Source organism: Labeo rohita, chromosome 1 (genome assembly GCF_022985175.1).
Source record: "Labeo rohita strain BAU-BD-2019 chromosome 1, IGBB_LRoh.1.0, whole genome shotgun sequence".
Lineage (NCBI taxonomy): Eukaryota > Metazoa > Chordata > Actinopteri > Cypriniformes > Cyprinidae > Labeo > Labeo rohita.
In genome coordinates, this window is record NC_066869.1 from 5,121,999 (window position 1) to 5,141,099 (window position 19,101).

The 19,101-nt window shown below is 37.9% G+C and overlaps 1 protein-coding gene across 2 annotated transcripts; it reads right to left on the bottom strand.

The window, feature by feature from the left end:
• Nucleotides 1-2: 2 nt before the first annotated feature.
• Nucleotides 3-17,456, bottom strand: LOC127164113 (proto-oncogene vav-like). Of its 2 annotated transcripts, none has more exons than XM_051107830.1 (28): nt 16,999-17,456; nt 15,796-15,912; nt 13,802-13,918; nt 13,656-13,714; nt 13,438-13,503; nt 13,237-13,342; nt 13,056-13,148; nt 11,006-11,074; nt 10,810-10,913; nt 10,014-10,113; nt 9,785-9,880; nt 8,592-8,660; nt 8,407-8,493; nt 8,227-8,312; nt 7,725-7,860; nt 7,530-7,639; nt 7,335-7,436; nt 6,003-6,097; nt 5,889-5,911; nt 4,764-4,806; nt 4,526-4,662; nt 3,806-3,871; nt 3,214-3,245; nt 3,008-3,118; nt 2,835-2,922; nt 1,240-1,369; nt 994-1,145; nt 3-402 (listed from the first exon to the last, which is right to left on the bottom strand). In XM_051107830.1, exons 1-28 carry the CDS (start codon nt 17,083-17,085, stop codon nt 349-351), a joined length of 2,535 nt encoding a protein of 844 aa, XP_050963787.1. In that variant the 5' UTR covers nt 17,086-17,456; the 3' UTR covers nt 3-348. The 2 variants fall into 2 exon arrangements, with proteins under 2 accessions (XP_050963787.1, XP_050963778.1); XM_051107821.1 differs by having other exon boundaries at nt 11-402; nt 13,056-13,151; nt 16,999-17,454.
• Nucleotides 17,457-19,101: the final 1,645 nt, after the last annotated feature.

The window sequence follows — 19,101 nt, forward strand, 5'->3', positions numbered from 1 at the left end:
CCGTGTTTGTTAAACAGAACAATGCTTTTAAAACCATTTTAATCAGAATGCCAAGAAAAAAACAACACCTCATTACATCCACTGAAACACTGACAAGCTCTTCTGAACCCGTCAGACCGCTCATTTTAATCTGAATCACTCCTGGATTAAATCACTCCAAACGGGAGTCTAAAATTAAATGACAAAATCATTAAGTTTTCCTAGTGAGAAACGCTCTTTATGTACAAGCCAGCAAACCCCATTCATATGGACGTCTGACTGTATTCACAGGTGAGGTTGAGCTGCTGTAAACGATTGACGTGGCTGTGATTGTATGGGCGGGGTAATGAAGGTGTTGGTGTTGATTGGTCAGCAGTAATCTGAATGCTCCTCCTCCACATAATTAGCAGGAAAAAGGCCCACCTACAGGAGAACACGGATACTGTCATTATTGAATCACAGAAATCAACATCCGCTCACCATTCACTCGACCTCATCATCATACTTCTAACCCATAAGACTTTCTTGTTCAGAAATCTGTCAAATTGTCAATGAATTACAAATTCAGTTTTTGTTTCTGAACCTTAATGTGAAAATCGCCATGCAAGTGAATTTTAATTGGTAACAAAAAGTTGTTTTTTTTAAAAAACAAAACTTCCAGAGGGCAAATTTGGCTCTAAAAAATGTTCACTTTTTATAAAAGATTTATTTTTGGCACTTTTTATGCCTTTTTGTTATGAGAGGACAGTGTAGAACAAACAGGAAGTGAAATGGGAGGGAGCAAAGGGGCAGGACTCTAACTCAGGACGCCTGTGGCGCAATGGCGCTACACATCAGCGCACTTGCCTACAAGGTTATCGGCGCCAACGTTTGTTGTGAATTTTTTATGGAAAAGATCTGCTGAACATCTCAGCTGAAATAAGTCACACCTGATGAGGGTGAGTAAATGATGACAGAAGGTGATTTATAGGTGAACTGTGAGTGTAAAGTGTAAAGTGTGTGTGCGTGCCGTACCCTGCCGTACACCTCTCCTTTCCACCAGCCGTTGTGGGCTTTCTTGGAGATGATTTTGACGGTGTCTCCCTCCCGTAGAGAGAGTTCGGTACGGTCCCGTGCAGAGAAATCGTAGCGCACTTTAGCCGTGCCGTGGTAGCGCTCACTCATACCTGCACACACACACACACACACACACACACACACAGGGTTAAGGCTGTGGGTCGTGTTTAATCTGCGTTGGGGTGTAGATGACCCATGCTGTACCTGCGTAGCGTGCGTTGCTGTGCTGCGGCACTCCGCTCTGCTCCGGCTGCTTGTACGGCGTCTGCAGTCTGGAGTCCACATCCTTAAAACACTCCCTCAGTGAGTTCTCCTGATAGTACTGCACCAGCTCCTGCCAAACACACACACCACACGTTACACGCTGCACACTCACGACAGCTCTGATCCTGATGCCTTTATCACATCACCATCTGTCATCATTTACTTCCTCTCATGTCATTACAAACCTGTGATCCAGTCACACTAAGAACATTAACTGTTGAGAAGACTGCTTGGACGATAAGTGTAACAATAACTATTGTGATAACTGTTAGGATAACTGTAACAATAACTTTTTAACAGTAACTGTAACAGTAAGGACAACAGCAATGATGTGACAATAAATGTAATGACAGTAAATATAACAATGACCGTAACAATAACTGTTATGCTGACTAGCAATAACTGTAACAATACCTGCAAAGACAACTGTAATGATGACTTTAAGAGTAACTAGCAATAACCGTAAGGACAACTGTAATGATGTAACAAAAAATGTAATGATATTTATAACAAATAAATATGTAACAATTGTAATAAATAAATATAACAATGACTGTAACAATAACTGTAATGCTAACTAGCAATAACTGTAACAATAAAATGTAACAATAACTAACAGTAATTGTAATGATAACTGTAACAATGTCTGTAACAATATCTCTAGTGATGACTGTAAAAATAGCTAATGATAACTGTAACCAAAAATGTAACAATAACAGTAACAATAATTGTAATGGTAAGTGTAACGATGTCTGTAACAATAACTAACAATAACTGTAACAGTAACTAACAATAACTGTAAGGACAACTGTAACAACTGTAATGATAGATGTAACAAATGTAACAATAACTAACAGTAAATAAAATGATAATTGTGACAATAATTGTAACAATAACTGTACGGACAACTAGAACTAACAATAACTGTAACAATACCTGCAATGATAACTGTAATGATATCTTTGGATACATGTAATGATAATTATAAGAATAACTGTAACGATAACTGAAACAATAATTCAGGATAACTAATAATACCTATATAAATAACTGCAACAATAACTATAATGATAACTAAAGAGCTTTAATAATCATTCTAACTACAAAAGAATGATGACATTCACAGCACAACTCCAGCTAATGAATAATTAAAACACTGACAGCCAATCAGAATCCATCTGACTTTCAAGAGCTTGAGCATTTAAAGCGACAGATGACAAAACAGCAGCTCAGTCAATCTGCATTGATGTTGACACTAATTTAGTTCTCGTTCTTAGTGTGAACCGGCCGTTACTTTCTTCTGTGGAACTTAAAAGAAGATATTCTAAAGAACGTCTGAAACCAAGCAACCAATAAAACACTGAGAACATTTCTCAAAATATCTTCTGTCATGCTCTACAGAGGAAAAAAAGATTTCCTGCATGTTTGAAAGGGCACGAGGGAGAATGAATGATAACAGAATGACCATTTATATGTGAACTTGCATTTTGAGATGCTGCTTTAGACAGACAGATTGTGTGTGTTGAATCACTTACAAACAACCCCTTGAAGGCTTTCTTCTCATTGATCCTGTAGAGTCCCTCTGAGTACGTGACCTTTATATGTCTGGTGTCCATGTTGAACCTGAGACAAAGACAAAGAGGCGTGTCAGTGGTGCTCTGTTTGATTGACAGCTGTCAGTCAGCGTGTTTGAGTGTGTTCATAGTACTTGAGGCTGATGGCGAATTCTCCGGCGTCTTTCTGACGCACCAGAAACGTCCCATCGGAGCGAGACGTCAGCAGAGTTTTAGCACCGGCCCGGTCCATATTACCAGCAAACCTGACATAAAACAGGTGTGTTATATGTATTCTTTAAAGAAAAAGAGTGAATATAGATGAAACGTGTATGTGTATGTGTGCGTGTGCGTGTTTTACCAGGGCAGTCCTGATAAATCTGGAGAATGCGCCTACAAAGAGCAGACAACATTTACTTTACTAGCAGTAGATACAGATGATTACAGTACATCCAAATCTAAAATAATTACTCAACAAATTTAATCTAAACCTGGAAACAAACAGAGCATTTTACAATTTCACATTGTGCAGTATTTCTGTCATGAATCGTGTGCTTTATTACAATTTCACTCAAACTGCCATCCTGATAAACTCATTTAAAATGAAAAATAAAAGTGAATAAAAGAAGCACTTTCACAGACTTTTGGACCCCACTGTAACTGTATTATAATTATACAGTAAACTAGGAAATAGTCAAAAATGTATAAATACTAAAAATTGTAGGACATAAATAAAAATGAAAGACTGCAGAACATAAAAATTGGAGTAAATAAAGATTTAAAAAATGTAGAAGAAAATGTATGTAGTATAAATGTAGGAAATAAAACATGCAGGATAAAAAAGTGGGAAACAAATACAGATAAAAAATTGTAGGAAATGAATCAGTAATTATACATATATATATATATATATATAGATATATATATGATCCAATAGATTGTGATCAACTCACCGGCACAAATGGCTGAACTTTACTGCAGGGAAACCAGCCGACCTCTCCGATGGTCAGATTTCTGCCCTGAAACACACACACACACGTCAGCTCTCTATATATGCGTTATTATATACAGTATATTCATATTTACATGGAGTCAGCACCACATAATACTCAGAGTCATATCCAGGATTTACCATGACAAATTAATGACTAAAGGCTTGTTAAAAAGAGAAGGAGAAAGTGCAGACGTGTGGAGGTTTCTCTTCTCCATTATAAAAGATCAGACGTCCTGCTGTAACCTCATTTACAGAGAAATCAAAACCAAAAGAGACTCGCTCACCAAAGCCTCGCACTTCTGTTCATATAGTCATATTATCAGAGTATACATGCTTTGAAGTGTTAGGTGCTCTTCTTTTGTTTAATGTGGTGCCAGATCATAAAACACGGTGAATTCTCAACAGCAAATGTTAAAGTTCAATGTGTTTGAACCAAACCAAAACCTGCATTATTTTTGCATTACTATTGTTATTTTTAAATGTTTCATAAATATTTTCATATTCAAAACAGTGACCAGAAATTCATCTCTCATGCTGATATTCAGCTGCTCAGATGTACTTCACAGTCACTGTATGTCACAGGGCTTGTTGAGGAGCTTGTTGGTAACTAGTTCTCCTGTGTACAGAAACGCTTCTGTACGTGTGTGTGTGTGTGTGTGAGAGAGCGATGACCTCTCACCTCCCACCACTGCAGGTCGGCCTCGGCCCGTGTCAGCTCCACCACGTCGCCCACAGACAGCGGGAGCGGCTGGCCGAACGCCACCGGTGGCGGAGGGAGACCGTAATAATCTGCACACACCTCCATCTTTGGTAGACCTGATCACGACAGACAGACAGACAGACAGACGTGTGTGAGCGACACCTGTGTGTATGTGTGTGTGTGGGAGTATCAGGACACAGTCTGATGTGTGTGTTACCTGGTTTGGCCTGTCTTTGAGACGCTAACCTCATCGTTTTACCCTGAAACAACAGGAAAATACACTTCAACACCCACAAACACAAACTAACCCTCATACTCATGACCTGTGTTGGCAGTAACGGATTATAAGTAACGCAAGTTACGTAATCGGATTACTTTTTTTCAAGTAACTAGTAAAGTAACATTACTTTTTAATTTACAAGAAAAGTTACTTTCTCAAAGAAGTAACGCCAGTTACTTTGTTTTCCCATGTATTGACTGACTAGTCTCCTGTCCCCATGTTAAAAGAAATCAGAAGTACAGAAGTACTTAACATGATGATACTGATGATACTGTGGACTAAATGTAAAACATGCATTTACTCATCTCACTTGCAAAGCAGTAAAATGCAAACTCAGAATATGATGCAAAACTGCAATAATTAAATGTTAAATAATACAAATATCCTTTATGTATTTAATCCCATTTTATTAACTAATGTCTTTGCTGCTGACCTTTGATGATCCAGTTCAACCATACTAATATGAAAAAAATATTTTTTTTTTATTGCCGAAGAGTGTTGAACTTTCTCCTCCTGTGTTCAACTGTACAGACGTACACCTGTACTTTTCCTTTTGCCTGAGGCTGATTCATTTCACTTTGGAGTGAAAGGGCTTTTACATCTGCTAAAAATAGAACTTTTATATTAAAAACAAACAAGCAAGCCCTGAACAGATAAGAAAAGTAATGCAAAAGTAACATAACGCATTACTTTCCATAAAAAGTAACTAAGTGGCATAATTTGGGGAATTAATGCAATATTGTAATGCATTAATTTTAAAAGTAACTTTCCCCAACACTGCTCATGACTATGCAGAGATATATTATATTATATTATATTATATTATATTATATTATATTACATTATGTTATATTTAAGCTGTTTAAGTGTCAGATGTTTGAATTTAGGCTCACTTTCACAGTGTGCAAATGGGTTTATCATGTGCTTGTGTGTCAACATATGTGTAATGTTCTATGTAAAACAGCAGGACGTGCTGCAAAGAAATAAAAAAAAAAAAAAAAAAAAAAAAAAAAAAAGAACTGTCTACGCAACATAATATTGGTATGATATTGATGCACAGACCTTCTTGAGTGTTCCAGACATTTCTGTGGAGTGAATGAGAAGCACATGTGAATTTGACTGAAGGAATGGCATCAACATGTTACATTCTCACATGTTCTATATCTGTTTTCTCACCAGAGTTTCGTCCGCATGCAGGAACTCGACCCAGACACTCTTTATGAGCGGCCATTTTACAGCGTGAGCAGCGATAGCCCTGATAGAAGATCCCCCTGATACACACACACACACACACACACACACATATAAAACGTCATTCTCCTTTATATCTTGCAGGAGTCAGATCCTGACACGTCTACATTTATCTTAATTATATTCATTTGATGAGCTTGCTGAAAGTCGAAATGAAAAGATGCTGCAACTTTCACAGTTCAGAACTTCCTCCTGGACTAAAAAGAGCATTTACTGAAACCGAGCTGCAAACTAGTGTTGTTAGTGCCAACAAACATTCAAAATAAACTATTAAAAAACATTCTAAAACTTAAAATATAAACATTAGATGAAAAACTAAATGAAAATTAGAAATGTTGCCATGGAAGTTTAAGTCTTAAAGTAATAAGTTAAACTAATCTAGTAAAAACAACATACAAATTAAAGAGAAATATTAAGCAAAAGTAAAACAACAAATGTATAAAATTTAAAGATGTAAACTAAAAAATAAAAAACACTAAAAACTAAAAACTAATTAAAAAACTAATAAAACTGCTAAAAGACACAGCTACATGTAACAACAACATAATTAGTTGTAGAAATAATTGCTGTGATTAGCTATCACAACTTAAAATGCAACAAAGATACACAAAAATGTGTTGTTTGAACTAAGTAAGCATTTACTGAAACCCAGCTGCGAACCAGTGTTGTTATTATCAATAAACACTGTCATTAACTGACATATAACACAAAAGAAAATATAAACATTAGATAAAAAATGCAAAAAAACAAAAAACAAATGTTTCCTTGAAAACTAAAAATAAATGAATTCAAGTCGTATCATAAAGTAAAAAAAAATATTAAAACTTAAAACTAAAAAATAATAAAAATAATTCTAAATAATAATTAAATCTCAATAGCATATCGATAATACTAAAATAAAACACCTTTCTGTGACTTTCCCAAGTCAGAAAGCAAAATGAATCCATACAAGATCCAGCATAATACACTAGAAATAATTGCTGCAATTAGTTGTCACAACTTCAAATTTAACACTAGAATAGGTAAAATGCATTGTTTCAACTTTCAAAACAAGTAAATGTTCATGCTTGGTGTAAAATTATAAGTTTAGTTAACTTTAGTTAAATTAAATAGTTATCTCAGACAAATTTTAAGTTGTTCTAACTAACTGCAACAGCCTTTTTTACTCATTTGTTTGCTGAGCTGAAAAGAGCAGCTCATTCACTCATGAACGCTGCAGTGAAACGACTGATTGACAGTGATGAAGCTGAAGTTCACCTGAGGAGCATCTGACAGGCTTTACATGAGGTGGTGTCTTCAAAACAGTGCATCTGAAAGTCGTGACCGTTAGCTGTACCGTTCTCCGGACACATGTTGGACCTACAAGCATGTTTAAACTCATTATATCACATTATATTATTATAGGAGCTGAAGCTAAGCTGAAGTTTTGAGGAACATGAGCGAAGGACTCACAGCGCCATCTCAAACTGCTCCAGCCACTTCTTCTTCAGCTCTCGCGTCTTAAAGTAGAGATCGTAGCCGCCCTGACCGTACAAATCCATCAGCAGGAACGTGTGCGTCCACTGTAAATACACACAAGAGTCACGTACAGGTGTGTGCTAATGATGATGATGATGATGAAGTGCTGTGAGACGAGAGGTGTGGAACCTTCTTGCTGTCTTTCTCTCCTGACGGCTCGTCTCTCAGCTGGAAATGCTGAAGCTCAATCAGCTCCTTCAGCTCCAGATTCTCGCCGCTGCGCTTCTTACACACTAACAGAGCCTTGTCGAAGAGAAAGCCGTACCTGCACACACACACAGAGCGTTACATCAAAAACAAACCTTATCACAATAGCTACAAAGTTATAATAACTATAATGACAATATTATTATATGTTTTTATTCAATATGATGAATGATAAAAACATTGACAGCCAATCAGAATCCAAGCTTGAGCTTTTAAAGAGACAGGCGACAAAACTGCAGCACGTTTATAATAAACAGAATGTTATCACAGACATTGTTATACTCATAGCTATAATTATATTTACTGCTATCATTATAGTTATCATTATATTGGTAGTTCTCTTTATGGTTATAATTATATTAATGATTATTGTTATAGTTATTGTTACAGTATTAAGTTATAGTTATAATAAGAGTACACACACCTGTCCTGTTTGGATTTCTTCTCCATGCTGCAGATCTTGAATTCTCCATCTATTTTGGGTCGTCCGTATAATGCCAGAGACTGAGACTGAACAGAGAGAGAGTCTGAATCAGCATCAAACACAAATGAATCAGAATCAGAGTTCAGAACTGAAATGAATCATTCTCAGGTGCTTCCTTACCATGTTCTCGATGCACAGCTGAAACGTTGTGATCTGACGGATGATCTCGTTGTCTCTCTTCACCTCGTTCACACACTGAGCTAGATCCTGCACACACACACACACACACACACATGCGCTGCTGAAACGACTCCTTATCCCTTGTTTTACTATTGTACATGATAAACACACACACACACACTCACCCTCATGGCATCCAGTGCAGTGCGCAAGTTTTCCTTGTCTTGCTGGTCCACCGTGTGTTTCATAAGCTCCTAAGACACACACCCACCCACATTATTTTCTTTTTAAGAAAGAAAAAGAGTTTAATGCAAGACAGTACAGGTGAACGGGGTAAGCATTTTATCTAATAGATATTAATATACTAACCCAGTTGATTAATCGCAGCACATTAAGATGACTATTTAGTATTATTTGCAAGTTTTCTGGTATTATTTAATATCTCACACACTAATTTGCATTAATTTTCTAAACATTAATCAGAAGATTAGATAAAGCCAGATTTTTTATTTTGTTGTCATATTAGAGTTAACGTTTTTTCCTGAGGGGATTTTGTATTTCTCTTGTTATCACTCCATTAACTGAACAAACCCTTCAGAGGAAACCTTCACTAAATAGAGAGAAATAAAACTCTAAGTTTTGGTGTGTGTACGTGCTGCAAAAGTGGAGAAAAAACTTTTAGAATATGTATTGCAATTGAAATCTACAGGTACAAATAAATAAAAAGTAATAATAAATCTGTGTGAATGATATATGAACAAATCCATCAGTAAAAACCTTCGGAATATAGAGAGGAATAAAACTGTAAGTTTTGGTGTATGTAAGTGCTGCTGAAGTGGAGGAACAAACTTTTAAAACATGCATTAAAATTGAAATCTACAGATGCAAACAGATAAAGAGCAATAACACATCAGTGTGAATGATATAGAGCAAATCCCTCAGTAAAAACTATTAAGTTTAGTGTATGTAAGTGCTGCTGAAGTTGAGAAACAAACTTTCAAAGATATGTATTGCAATTAAAAATATACAGACATAAAGTGTAAAAATGTTAAAAGATTTTTTTTTCTATTAGTGTAAAATAAAATGCATACCTCAAACTTAACACAGCTAACTTTGGATAAAAGTAAATATTACAAAATCAAATGTATGAAAGAACCCACATCGTTGCAAAAAAACAGTAATTTTACATCAGCACGTGTGACTACAACTTATAGTCTATATTTGTTTGAACCTAATTAGCTTTATTTAAAAACCACAAAAGTCACATGCATGTCCTCATTTACACAGACGTGTGTTTGTGTTGTTCTGTACAGGTTTGATTGTGCGTATGAGGGTCAGATCTCACTAATACAGTGAAATTGCAGTGTGTATGTGTTACCTGCAGCAGCAGATGATACTTCAGAACTCTCTGCATGGGAACCATCAGCAGATCTCGCAGTGAAAACCTGCCACTGTTGGCGCGCATCGAGCACTCCTAAATGTGAGCAGGTTTGCTAAATGAGATCACTGATATTTTGTAGTGCTGGCTTTCGGTTAGCCGGTGGTATTTATATCGGGTTAAATGCGTCTGTGGTGTGTTTGTGTGTTTGTGTCTGTGTGTTTCTGACCTCCAGTTTCATCTTCACATCTTCATGCGTGCTGGTGATTTTGTCCAGGTGTTTGGTGGCGGCTTCCACCTGACTGCAGTAACGTCCATACAGCAACAGCCTAACACACACACACACACACACACACAGATCCATTTAATTCGAACAGAAAACAACCTTTCATTCATGTATGTTGCAATGAACCTCAATGATGAAACAATTAGTGTGTAAATCATTCGTAAATCCACTCTTTGATTTTGATTGTGTAAGAATGGTTTTACAAGCAATTTGCACGTTTCATAAATGACGTTCAAGATGAATGAATCAAGTGTTGATGACTGAATCAATAATTCTTGAACAAATTAGTTCATTCAGTGATGAATCGATAACTCAATGACTAACTCATATAGACAGTCACTTTTTTATTCCTCAATTAGTGTTGTTGAACAAATAGTGGAATCATTGGTTAAATGAATAACTCATAAAGACATAAAGCTTTTCAATTCCTAAATGAATCAATGTTTTAAACAAACCACTGAATAAATGATTCAATGACCCACTCATTCCAGAATGAATCAGTGTTGTCGAACTTAATTATCCAACGACTTACTAATTTGGAAAACCACTTGTCTCATTCCTAATTGAATAAGTGCGGTTGAACGAATCAGTTGAATTAATGATTCATTTACAGATTCAATGTTTACTGCTCATTCAGGCCTCACGCATTTGACCGGAAGCCTCAGTTGTGTTTCTTTTAAGTGCTGTACGAGTTTGGTCTCCTAAAACTCCTCAGTTCTCAGATCTGTGCATGTCGTACCTCTCTTTGTAGTTGATGAAGATCTGGTAGAGGTTCTCGGCTCGTAAATGCAGTATGGACTCCTGCAGCTCGTGAAGCAGAGAGCGATGGGTATTGGCCAGATCCTGTGAGAGAGGACGTGAATTATTGAGCTGATCGGATGAACCTGAGAGACTCATGAGCTGATGATGATGATGATGATGATGGAGAGACTCACTTGGATGTTGATGAAGATGTTCTCGATGTCCACAGGCTGCAGGAAAGGCTGCAGCGGTTTCAGAAAGTGCTGCGGACACACAAATAAACACAACAGGACGTGTGCATGAGCCTGACGCACCACGTGTTCATTGTTCATGCATGTCTGAGAGGAGCGTCTGTGTGCTCGCGGTTAAAGAGAGTCCGCTGCTGAAACACTTTCGGTTTCAGGTTGACTGACACGTTCCTCTCATCATCAGATGTGACTGTGAGAGAATCAGTAAACCACAGCACCTGCACCTCACAGCGGCCCAATGGTCAGAGCCTCAGCGTCTCTGGGTTCAGTTCCAGAGCGTGAACTTATTCAGAGAGTCACAAAAATACTACTGATAAACATGGGCCCCTATGAAACCTGTTTTCTTTTCGGTTTTAATGGTTTGATTAGCAAACATGTCTAATTGGTTAAATTTATAAAACCACAAAAAAAATCTATATATTTTTTATTTATTTAGATATTTAATTTTTAGGGCCCGAGCACCGATGGCGCAATGGCTATAAAATTTTCAGCAAAGTGCCCCTCGAGCTGTGTTTCACATACATGTACCAAATTCGGTAGACAAATGTAACACACCAATACCTGCAAAAAAGTCCCATGGTACGAAGTCCGAAACCCAACATGAAGTCTGTTATTTTGAATTTTCTCAGCAAGTTTTGTGCCATGTCAGGCGCTGTATTTAAACAAACTCCTCCTAGAGATTTATTCAGATCAACACCAAATTTGGTCGGTGTAATCTAAAGCCCTTTGTGGTATTAAATTACGAAGATTTTGAGTTTGCGTTAAAGGGCGTGTCCGTGGCGGCCCGACAAACTTCAGTGTTTCACCATGGAAAAGGAAGTTGTTATAACTCAGCCTTACAATGTCTGATCTGCTCCAAACTTCATGTGTTTGATAAGAGTCCTGGCCTGAACACATTTAACGGCCAATATTCTGTTATAATTATAGCGCCACCTGCTGGTAACCGCAAATGTCTTGTATTACAGATATTTGAGCAGGGTGTAACTACAGCCTGGAGATCTCCAAATGGGGGCGGGAACTCCAAAACAGAGTGGGAGCTTCAAAATAGGGCGTGACTTCCTCCCTTTGACAGACAGGCACATGACACGCACGCACAGTTCCCCCCCCCAATCCACTTAAGCGCAAACTCCACCCCACACCTGATTCTAAAGATGTGTCAATCACCGTGTTGGTTTCCTACACTATACTACACAAATGCTTACCCCTGAACCTACCCCACACCTGACTCTAACCTTAACCAGTGAAGTTGACTGCATGGTGGGATTGGCGCTGAATAGCGTGGCAGATAAGATATGCGACATGAGATCGCCGTACCTTTCCGTAACTCCCCAATCAGACCTCACTGGAAAATGGGACCTTTTAGCTACACCCAGCGCCATTACCTCCTCCTACTCTGCGAAAGGTTGACCCCTGGGACGTGGGGTGATTGAGTAAAACATTTCCCTTCGTGGGTGATTCCCGTTATATCATTAGGCAGAGGTTCAAACTCCCGTCTTTGGGGCTCTGCTCTCACTGAGCATATTTATTTATATAGCATAGTTTATTTTATTGTAGATCAATTAGAAACAATGTTTAATTTATCAAGTTTTATTTTGAAATGTAAGTCAGTAACAATTGGCTGAAGCCAGAGCCAATGGTGAAAGTCTTTGTGCAATGAGACTCCGCCCCATTTTTTGAGGTTCTCCCCAAGTTTGGAGTTCACGCCCCAAAATTGAGATTATTGGTAAGATTCCTGGCTTGAAGACATTTAAAGACCAATATTCAGATGTAATCATAGTGCCATATTTTTAATCCCCATGAGGAAACAAGCTTATAAATCAAACTGAATGAAGTGTTTTGAGAATGAAAAAATGCCTGTGGTTTCATGTGAGGGGTAAGTTCAGGTGTAGGGTAACGCAAGGGGATAGAAAATACAGTTTGTACAGTAGAAAAACTATTACGCCTATGGAATGAACCTATATGATAAGAATACCAGTGTCAGTGTGTGTGTGTTTACCTGAAGTATTGATTCCAGTGTGTTTGTGTATTTCTCCTCCGTCTGTCTGATTTCCTGAAGACAGCAGCTCCTCTTGTCCACTTCAACCTTCTGCTGCTGTGAGAGACACAGACAGATGAGCAGATATCTATAACTCTATTCATCTGTAACTGTTCTGTGTGTGCATTCGTGTGTGACTTACTATTTCTGGTTCCTCTGTCCTCATCAGATCTTCATAAATATCATCTCCTTCATTCTCATCTTCCTCCACACAGTCATAAAGATCATCATCTTCCTCCACCGTGTCACTGAGAGACAGTCAGTTCTTAAATACAACCTCATTCACTTTATTTATATATTACAGAGGTTTAGTCAGATTAAGTACACACACACACACACTCACTCGATCTGGTCTGAGAGGCCGGTGTAGATGTCATCATCTCCAACACATGCTTCATCTGGAAACGGCCTGCAGTGAAACGACAAACACAAATCACATGTGTGAACATTCTGCCGAACATCTGCTTCTGTGTTCCACGGAGGAGAAACAGTCACACGCGGCTGAGTAAACCATGACTAACTCAACTAAACTAAGAGTGTGAGTGTGTGTCTGTGTGTTACCGGAATCCTCTCTGCAGGGCCAGCGGCGTTTGTGACAGGATGGACAGCGTGTCGATCACCTGCGGCACGAGTGTTTGTTAGCATGACATCATCATCATCATCATTACCCAAATAATCACACATCAACACTCTGTGAAAGTTCAGACCTTCGCAAAGTCCCGGACGTCAAACAGGTCAAATGCCTCAAAAAGCTCATTCTTCTTCATGCCGAATTTCTCCTGACAGGCACACAGGAACGTCCTGATGTTCTTCAGACACAAGAACTACAAACACACACAAGATTAATCATTCACAGAGAGCAATAGATAGATTAGGACAAGTAAGTACATTATGAACAATTTACTGCCATTGTGTATAAAATGTGACCCTGGACCACTAAACCAGTCTGAAGTATCACGGGTAAATTTGTAGCAGTAGCCAACACTACATTGTATGGGTCAAAATTATAGATTTTTCTTTTATGCCAAAAATCATTAGGAAATTAAGTAAAGATCATGTTCCATAAAGAGATTTTGTAAATTTCGTACTGTAAATATATAAAAACTTAATTTTTGATTAGTAATATGCATTTCAAAGAACTTAATTTGGAAAACTTTAAAGGCGATTTTCTCAATATTTTTGGCACCTTCAGATTCCATGTACTGAAATAGTTGTATCTCGGCCAAATATTCTTCTATCCTAACAAACCATACATCGATGGAAAGCTTATTTATTCAGCTTTCAGGTGATGTATGAAGCTCAATTTTGAAAAATTGACACTTATGACTGGTTTTGTGGTCCAGGGTCACATTTTATATGTGTCTTAAGTAGCATGGTCGCCAACAATACATTGTGTGGGTCAAAATTATCTTTTTTTTTTTTATTTATATACCAAAAACTATTAGGATATTAAGTGAAGATCATATTCCATGAAGATATTTTGTAAATTTCCTACTGTAAAAAAAAACTTAATTTGGGCAACTGTAAAGGCGATTTTCTCAGCATTTTGATTTTTTTGCACCCTCAGATTCCAAATTGTTGCATCTCGGCCAAATACTGTCCTGTCCTAACAAATACATCAATGGAGCGCTTATGCGGCTGGCAGGCTTTTGACTGGCATCCGCAGATTTGATCGTATCACCCCTGTACTATGCTCTTTGCACTGGTTGCCGGTCTGCTACAGAATCGAGTTTAAAATGTTATTGTTTGTTTTTAAAGCTCCTGAACAGCTCCTGAATATCTTAGTGATCTTTTAAACCCAAATACATCTGTTAGACCCTTGAGTCCCTAGATCTAGATTGAAGTTGAGGGGTGACTGCGCCTTTTCAATCACAATTTCAACTACTGTTGTTTTTATTGTGCTGTATAAATAAATTTTGATTGATTGATTGATTGATTGATTATTTATTCATCTTTCAGATAATTTATAAATCTCAATTCCATAAAATTGACCCTTATGATTGGTTTTGTTGTTCAGGGTCACAAATGTAATCATGTAATCTATAAATTCTATTAAACTAACTGTAATCTGATTATGTGCACTTGTAATATGCTTGCGCATGTAATATAATCTAATTACAAATACTTAATTTTTTTAATCTGATTACGCAATCCTGATTACATGTAATCAGTTACTACCCAGCACTGCGAATGATAGATAGAAAGACACACCGATTTTGCATCATAAGCTCACTTTACTCAGTATACGACAGAATGTCTATTGCTAATATATGTTACAGACAGTCAAAGCAGCATTGTATGTGTGAGACACACCAAGCAAATGCAGAAACAGCATCTACATCTGCATTTAAACTACTTCCTGAGTCACAGCCTTGTGCTGCGGGTGTGTGCGTGTGTGTGTGTAGGAGGAAGTTAAGCGGAGAATAAGGAAGTGTCATGTAAGACTGTACATGAAACAAGTGCTGTAAACTCATCAGCAAACACACACAATAAACTTTCTCAAATCTGTGTGTATGTGTGTGTGACGGCTGAGGTTACCATTAAATACTGACCAGTGACCACAGTGTTGTCAATTTCAGCTTGGATCTTTGCTTTCACACACTCGCACTCACACTCACATTCACTCATTTGCCATTAAGATGAGCAGCTGATGATGGTAATCAGGTGATTTTCATATCACACAGATACTCTGTTTCTGTACCTGAGACATCTGGGGTCGCAGGTTAATCAGACGCAGGTTGACCGACTGCGGCAGCAGGTTATTGAGCAGCTGACAGAGTAAAACGCCATCTCTCAGCGCATGGGCCAAATCACACACCTGTCAAACACACATTCAGACAGATCAGCTACACAGGATCACCGATACTCACAATATCGTTGCTCTCAAAATGGACGTGACTTTTCATGGCTCAGCTGTGGATCATTTATCATGGCTTTGGTACAAACATCTTTCAAATTCGAATTATACTGAAGTGAAAACCTTGAAACCAGACACAAACACTACCAAAACTCACTGAGTTGGCCTACAGACCAATTTGGACATTCTTTTCAAAACTTACGTTCAAAATCTAACACAACACAGCAATTTCCTACATTTCTACAGTAATACCAAAAAATATATTCCAGATATAATACCAGAAGAACAACTAGATGTAGATGAACACCTACATCGAAAAAAATGGCGCAGAAACAATGTTCACTAAGAAATTGTTAGTACATTTCTGCGAAGAAATGGAAGCAATATATTGAATTAAACATGAAATTGTAAAGTAGAATGATTGACATGTTTTTTTGTAATATCTACAATGAAAAATCGTTAGCTTTTCAATTACGTTGAAAAAGGCGTTTTTGAGTTTTTCAATTACCAGGAATTAGGAATAATTTTGTGTTATTATAGATTGTACAACACATACTGCAGTGAATTCTAGACAACAGAGTCATTATTGTTCTGTAAAGAAGTTTTACAGAAAACATTGCGTAACTCTACCTGCTGTTTTTAGGTCATTGTTTTATGAGTGATAAAGTCTATTTGTTGGGTAAAACTAATGGAAAAAATGACTTGATTTGAGACTGTATGAAGTGTTTGTGAATGTAAGATTGAAAAAATGAATGTTGGTAACTCATTGACTTCCAGTGTATGGAATAAATACTATGGAAGTCAATGGCTAGCAGAAATCGTTTGGTTAGTCACATTCCTCAGATGATCTTCTTTCGTGCTCAACAGAAACAAACTCATAAGAAGTAAACTTTTAATTTTTTCAGATTTTAATTTGTGAGTGAACTATCTCTTTAAATGCTGTGCCAGTCTGAAAGCTGGTCAGGAGAACTGTGTGAAGAGCTTCGACAAAGTACTGAGAAATGAGTGATTCGCAATATGTAGTGTAACCCGCAGGTAAACGCTCACCTGTGCGCTGTCCCAGGTGACTCTGTGGTTCTCAGGAAGCACTCGGCACTGAATCAGCCATCCGGCACACTGTCTCCACAACTCCATCTCCAACGAACTCACCTCAAATCAGCAGCGATTGCAGCGCCAACGGCCCTCGGGTGACCTTCGGTGACCTAAAACCTTCCTAACGCGTCCATGATCCCAGCGCTAAACTACAAACCCAACACTCACCGTCCTCACGACAACTACTGAAGTTGCCAGCACAGACTCAATCTAAGCTGAATCTAGAAACGATCAACTAGTTTAGTGTCTGGCGACTGAGCGTGAGTTCATCAATGAAGTGCCTCTCTCTCTCCTTTGACCTTTGCCGTCTTCCTGCTTCTTCAGGATGTCCAGTGAGTGTCTCTTCTGTCGTCTGCGTCTCTCGTTCTTTCCCCTGTGCCGCTGCTGCTGCTCTGCAACCCTGCAGAGGGGAGGAAGCCTTTCAACTGCACACAACTTCCTCTTTCCTCTATGTCACACACACACACACATCTGACACTTGACTTGCAAAATTTGGGGTTTATATTCCTGCATGTGCTGCTGCTAGAGAGTCTCTGTGTGTGTGTGTGGTTTCTCTGTATGAGTGTGAATGTGCGTGCAGGACTGTGTGTGTGTTTGTGTGATTGTGTGTTTGCTGTGTAATGTGTGTGTGTTACTAACCGCAGCATGTGCAGTCAAAGAGCAGCAGCAGCAGCACTGCAGTGTTGCGTGGAAATGCGCGCACACACACACACAGGCCAGTTATCGTATATTAGCAGTATAAGAGCAGGCATTTCATTCATCCGTCGGTCCCATGATTCAGTGAGAGTGATTTCAGGGCCCAACAACAAACACTGACACTGAATGAGACTATGAAGAAAAAACAGAGATGATACCACACAGGATTTCTGCAGTAACTTGAGCTAACTAACAAAAGCATGATGGGAAATTACATGATGACGTCACACCTCATCCTCAAGTGACGTTTTGTTCTTAATTGTAAACGTGTTTCACAATGTTAAATCAAGATACTTTTATACTGAGAAGCAAAATGACTAAATATTTAGTACTTTTTTTCAGAAATATGTATTAGAATAAAGTGATTCATGCTTAAAACAAGAAAAAAAATTGGAAAGAAGGGTATTTAACATATTGTTTTAATTAAAATTTTGCATTTGATTTAGAAAAATGGTAAGAAGTTTTTCTGTTTGTGTTTTGAGTCTTTCATGCTTAAGTTCATTCACACCTTGTATTTTGAAGAGTTTTTGCCAGTTTTTGTTGATTCCTTCTCTTACTACCACTTTTCTCTATGAATAAATCTAGTGTTTTGAAATTGTATCTACTGAATTACGCTTCTAGCTAGGTGCTTCTAGCTTCTGCACATGGAAATACGTGACCCTGGACCACAAAAACAGTCATAAGTAGCACAGGTATATTTGTAGCAATAGCCAACAATACATTATATGGGTCAAAAGGATCAATTTTTCTTTTATGCCAAAATCACTATTAGGTAAAGATCATGTTCCATGAAGGTATTTTGTAAATTTCCTACCATAAATATATAAATGTTTTGGATTAGTAATATGCATGGCTAAAAACTTCATTTGAAACATTGCCAAGCTACGTGACCTATTTCTGACGCAGAAAAGCTAGTTCATGCATTCATGAGCTCTAGACTGGACTATTGTAATGCACTACTAGGTCTTTGTCCTGCATCTTCAATAAACAGATAGCTACAGATAGTCCAAAATGCAGCTGATAGAGTCCTTACCAGGTCAGCTACAAAATATTACTTCTTACCTATAAGGCACTTAACGGTTTAGCTCCTGCGTACCTAACTAGTCTTCTACCACGCTACAATCCATCACGCTCCCTAAGATCGCAAAACTCTGGACTGTTGGTAGTTCCTAGGATAGCAAAGTCCACTAAAGGAGGTAGAGCTTTTTCACATTTGGCTCCCAAACTCTGGAACAGCCTTCCTGATAACGTTCAGAGATCAGACACACTCTCTCTGTTTAAATCTAGATTAAAGACACATCTTTTTAGCCAAGCATTCAAATAATGCATCTCATAAACTTTTCCTGCAGTTATATCTGATCA